Source organism: Poecilia formosa, unplaced genomic scaffold, assembly GCF_000485575.1.
Source record: "Poecilia formosa unplaced genomic scaffold, Poecilia_formosa-5.1.2 Scaffold732, whole genome shotgun sequence".
NCBI classification, from domain to species: domain Eukaryota; kingdom Metazoa; phylum Chordata; class Actinopteri; order Cyprinodontiformes; family Poeciliidae; genus Poecilia; species Poecilia formosa.
In genome coordinates this window covers 79,628-85,627 of record NW_006800671.1, presented here as the reverse complement: position 1 = coordinate 85,627, position 6,000 = coordinate 79,628, and the positions used below count along the sequence as shown (strand labels likewise).

General features: G+C 37.6%; 1 protein-coding gene across 4 annotated transcripts in view; it reads left to right on the top strand.

Annotated features, from left to right (window-relative positions):
- The window catches only part of LOC103131243 (receptor-type tyrosine-protein phosphatase F-like), a 103,796-nt gene that overhangs the window by 31,121 nt on the left and 66,675 nt on the right, over window positions 1-6,000 (top strand). For all 4 annotated transcript variants that reach the window (XM_016666509.1, XM_016666510.1, XM_016666508.1 and 1 more), the window contains one exon: window positions 1,121-1,265. In XM_016666509.1, coding sequence (XP_016521995.1) covers window positions 1,121-1,265 — 145 coding nt within the window. The remainder of the gene's footprint in view (window positions 1-1,120; window positions 1,266-6,000) is intronic.

Genomic DNA, 6,000 nt, shown 5'->3' with positions numbered 1-6,000 from the left:
TAACAAATGGATGCCTGGATTTGGAGCCACACACAAAATTAAAGTGAAATGTTCCCTTTATTTTTTTGAGTAGTATACATTCATAAAATAATAAATAACTATTATTTTTCTCATAAGTTTGAGGTTCTTAGTGAGCTTTAAAAACTAACTCCATAAAAATAAGGCCAAATGAATACTGCTAAAAAGTTGGCCTTATTTTTATGGAGTTAGTTCTAAAACTCACTTTAACAAACTAGATAACTCTTTTTATTCCCTCCTAAATTATTTTATGTTTTTGTCTATTTATTATTATTATTATTATTATTATTGTTGTTGTTGTTGTCTATTTCACTTTCTGTTGTAATAATATTGTACATTTTACTCACTTCTGGCCCAATGCCTCCTTAGTGATATAAATTTGTTATAAAAGTATTAATGATTGCACTTTACCTTTAATAACATAAAGTTACCTCATTTTTAAAGTTTAAACAGTAATGATTTCTTGGTTAATGTCAAGTTGTCATAACAAAGACATTTTGAATAATGTCAACTTTGTATTAAAAGTGTCATAATTTACCGAATGACGCTTTATGACAACAGTCATAAATATTCATGAAGACTTATTCATGTTCATGACATGTTATGTCATGTTTATGACAGTGTCATGACAGTCTTATTCAACCCCCTTCAAATAAAGTGTTACCGATAATCCTAAGGTATTGAACTAAATACAATATAAAACAGTCATCCTAGTCACTGTATGACCATCAATAAGGAGGGTGATGTTCTGGACAGAGGATCAGTCATTTTGGACCAGTGATGAGTAGTTCTATTTTGTTGCTGTTGAGCTTTAGAAAGTTTGTGTGACTGAGTTTGATGTCAGTCAGACAGTTGCTACTAGTGGAAGGAAGGACTAAGGTGAATCATTTGGTGGAGACATGTCACAATGTTGGGTGGATAATGTGTAATGTATGTGCGTAACATATAGAGAATGAAGAGCAGGGGCCCATACACCATAATAATTTTAAAAGCTAAATCTTTTAGAGGTGTAAATTATTTTGGTCTCAAAACTGACAGTCTTCTTTTTCCTGAGATTTAAATAATAGTCTGTGAATTCTAGTTCCATTTCTTCTCTTCACAGCATCATGTCTCTCTCAGTGCAGCAGGCTCGTTTGCCGTTGATGGTCTGAAGCCAGATACGCTGTACTTGTTTTCCATAGCAGCACGCTCTGAAAGAGGCTTGGGAGTTTTCACTCAACCTATTCAGGCCAGGACGACCAAATCCAGTAAGTTTTGTTTATATAACTTTCATATCTACTCGGTCAATAAGAATTAAAGTTATCATAACCTAATTAAAATATTTGCTTATAAGTGGTGCCTAAATAATATAAAAAAAGTTATTGGATGTGCCAGTTTTTAGTCACAAAATATTGCATTTTCTCCTACTTTTCTTCAACAAAAATGTGATGCAAAAACTTGCACAGATTTTGTTTTTAAACTAATGTTAAAAATGTCCTCTAATATCACTATCTGCTGCGCCTGTGACTGCTGCTCTGTGGGAAAAGTTTTTAACAAGTTGTTAAAAAGGACATGGAGTTCTTTTCAGCCAAAAGCCTTTCAGTTCATAACCAGTTCAAATTGTAAGCAGTGTTGGAGGCCCTTGCAGCGCAGTGCTGGCCTCATAATTTATGCCTCTGTACAAACTAACAGCAATGCCACCCGCTCACTGTCATCAACGCTCTCGTGCAGTTCATGCACCAGTCTACTAGGCCAGGGGTTCTTAACGTTTTTGACCTCGGGGACCAATTTTTCCAATCCAAAGTGACCCATTTATATATTAACCACCTACTGGTTTACCAAACTGACCTGACCTTTATGATTTTTTTCAACATAAAAATCAAATCCATTTATACCAACCAAAAACAAAATCAAATATATTTTTTCCTTTACTTGATCATCATAATGTGATAATCACAAGGAGATGTATTTATCATTGTTATGCAAATCTGCACATAAAACAACATCCTGAACAGGCCAGCAATTCATGGAATGGATCAAACTGCAACAAGAGTAAAATTAATGGCCCATATTAGGCCTTAAACTACCATACCACGGTGTATTAGATCCACCGCACTTAGAAAAAAAGTATATTTCTGCCAAAAAACTTGAGATTCCTCTAAGAAATGTAATAGAGAAAACACAGACATTCCTGAGTTAGAAAAGTTTAAAAATGTTGACTTTTGAAATGAAGAAAATGCCCAAATATTCTGAAATTTCTGAGCATTTTTGACTTTTGAAACTTGGAAATATACTTTTTTTATTATTTCTGAGAGAAATCTCAAAATTTCTGTTTTTTTTTTCAGTAACCTTAAAATATGTAATTTTGACGCAGGCCTGATGCGTCCACCAAGTAGTGAGTTTTCAGTTACAAATATTTAGGCCTCCAAAAAGCAAATTCATGTGGTAGAAAGCTTGACTGCTTGGGACTTTAAATAAATGGTATGATTACAGTAGGCCTTCGAAGTGCTGTTGCTGCGAAGGCCTCGAGCCTAATGATAAAGCATCAATATATTTACCAGTGGAAACATGCTATAACCTGGTTGACCATTTTAAGAAAGGCTTGATTGCTTTAGTGCTAAGCTAAATCTGTGCCAGGTGTATAACTATTTTGTGGTCATTTGGTGTCTGTCTGCTGTAGCCTTCTGGAGGTCTATGCTAGACTTGCAAGTACTTCTACCCTGCTGAAAAATATATGTACTAAGTATGTTAAATTTTAGCATACTTGAAGCTAGACTCCTCAGTATACTTGAAGTATGCTATTTTGGTACTATTTATATAGCACATTTTCAGCAACAAGGAAATACAAAGTGCTTTACAGGAAATATAAACAAAATAACAAACCAAAAGAAAGAGCAAACGAAGAGAAAAACAATCTAATGTTGATCTAAGTATGTAAACTAGGTGCTCCTGTTCAGGGTTGCTAAGTATCCTCTGGTCTAATTCCATTTCTGGGTTGGAAGAAGAGGAGTCTAAGGGGGCGTTTACACGACAACGATCCAACAAAAACGGATGTTTTGTTCCGTTTTTGTTGGATCGTTTACACGAAATCGTTGTAATTACGATCTGTGTTTACACAGTAATGGCACACATCGAAAACGTGTAATGCTCTCGCTGTGCCTAGTTGGTGCTAGGTTCTTTAAAACTGAGTGGCATGTGTTTAAAAAAAAGTTCTACTTGAAGGCATGTGGATTCGTGTTTCCCTATCAGGTACCGTTCTCCCATAGATTGGGAGAAAACACGCATTGTGTGCGTCTGATTAGGGCGCATGCAGTTGGAAAAAGTGGGATAACTTTGCTGCAACACCTTGTTTGAGCTTTCATGGTGTCCGTAGCGGGCCCCGGACTGGAAGCTGTTTATTGTTTTTACCTTGGAATGGCCAACAGTCTGTTATTCCTATATAAATTTGATAAAATAGGAGCTCCCGCCCTTCCCATATCTGTGTCCTCTGTCACCTTTTCCAGCAGTTAAAACAGTTTAATCCGTTGCTAACAAGTCGTAACCTGTTTTTCCGAGCCGCCTTCAAACGCAACATTAACGCTGAGACGCGCGCGCTGGGTTTACACCTGTGAGGCAGCAAAGTAGACCTGCTGCTGCTGCACAGGTGTGTGTTAGAATCATGGCAGCAAACCAGCAAAACGTAAATAACTTTGCACAGTTTTTTCCCCAAACTAACCGACTGAGTTGAGTAAAGCTGTTGGATGCAGGTAATGATAGCTAAAAGATGACTAGCTAATATCAATACAGAACCTTACGCTTGTTAACAAGTAGCCTGTATGCTATTGATGTTGTTGTCTATGTTCAGCTACTTAGACTCATTTTGCCCCCCCAAAATAAGTCGATGCCCCCCCCTGTTAAACTCGTCTGGAGACGGGGCTGGTCCGTAGTTCTAGAGGCTGAACAAACAGCCGTGTATTTTGCCACCTGGGCGGTGGAGCGGTGAAGAGACGCTGAGGGAACCGTATCTGATGGGGAAACAGTAAAACCAGTATTGTGAGTAGTTTCTTCTTCTTCTGTGGATTGTAGGAAGCAGCTATGTTTTGCGTCATACTATGCATGAGCTGGGGATTCTCTGGAAGAAAAGATCCGTTTTCTCGGTTTACACGACAACGGAAAACGGTACGTTTCAGAAACATCGCACTCTGGAACCCGTTTTCAATCTGTGCCGTTGTCAGAGAAAACATTCGGTGGTTTCGTGTAAATGCGCACTACAAACGCAACAAAACTCTTCCGTTTTCCCCCGAAATCGTTGTCGTGTAAACGGGGCCTAAAAAGTAGTCTAGATCCAAAAGTGTCTCTGGGCTTCTGGTCTCTGCATCTAAATAGTGAGTACTCTACAGTTTCTGAAAAAATGAGCTAAAGTGTGACTAATCTAATTCCTTTTCTGGGTTAAAAGTGAGTACTCCACAGTTTCTAAATAACTGATAATAATCTAAAGCTGAACAGCCAAATTCTAAGTTTGTTTTACGTCCTTTTCTGGGTTAAAAATTAGTAGTCACAGTTTCTAGCAAGTAGTAGTATAGAAAGTAACTAAGTAGTGACTTTTCCTGTATTTCTGGATTCTAAGTTCATTGTAATTCTAATTCTAATTCCTTTTCTGGGCTGTAGCAGTACGAGTCTCTCTGCATAAAAGTTATCTAGGAAGTATAATGATCTAAATTGTGCGTACTCTACAATTTCTGATATTACCAATAAACTAAAATAATCTAAAATAATCCTTTTCTGGGTTAAAAGTGAGTACTCCAGAGTTTCTAACAAAAAAAAAAATACATAAATACAAAAAAAGTGGGTAACACTTTATTTGAAGGGGTGTGAATAAGGCTGACGTGACACTGTCATAAACACGACATAACACCTGCCATGAACATCAGTAAGTCTTCATGAATATTTATGACCGTTGTCATAAAGCGTCATTCGGTAAATCATGACACTTTTAATACAAAGTTGACATTATTAAAAATGTCTTTGTTATGACAACTTGTCATTAACCTAGACAAAGATGTCTTTGTTATGACAATGTCCCCACCAGTATGCCTAGGTGGGCCCCATATGGGGGAAAGGTGGGCAGACATATGGGTCCCATATGGTTTTGTCCGCAGGTTCCACGGTGGCCCCACATGAGTTTGCCCATGTAGGGCCACAGCCTACGTGGGCCCTAAATGGGCAAACCCTACTAAGCACTTATGAACTTTGCATTTGAAACATAATTTAAGGCTGTTTTAAGTAGTGCAATACACCATCTCCACCAGTGAGAGGCAGCAGTGCACGACCAGGCATGCAGTGTATTGGTGAAGAAGAAATCTTCCATATTGTGGGGCCCATAGACATAATATAAGAGTAGACCCCGCATTGGCTGCTCCGGCACAGAAAATACGGCGGCCATCTTGGAGCGGTCGTATTTATGTCCACCGGCATAAATACGGTGGACATATATCAGAATATCCCATTACTAATTTACTATTCTACTGTTATAGCCACTAAGCATATTTAAATATGCTGAACTATGTATTAAAAACATACTTAAAAAATACAATTGTTTATAAATGTAGCTTTGATAGATGTTTGAATATGGTTTCCAGTAACAAAAAAGCGTGTGATGATCGATTAAATGCGCTGATACGTCATTGTGGCTGCTAAACACATAATGCTGAGTGGAGTGGTGTACCGCTCCAAGGTACAATAGGCGAGAGCGGTCCATGAGGGTCTATTCTATGGTGGGGCCAACCAAACTCAAGTTATAACGGCCAGGCGTCCTGTTTAAAAAGAAGCCGAAGTTTGTCACCTAATACATATGAGGTATGTGTCTTATTAACTTTACATTTTCTTTGAGAAAATAACATTGACTATGTTCTCTTTAGTTATGAGCAATTCAAGCCAATCCTGCCTTGCTGTAAGTTAATGTTAGCTAAAGTTATTAAACTCCATTACTGTATGGTTAGCCCTTAATATGAAACATATTTTAAA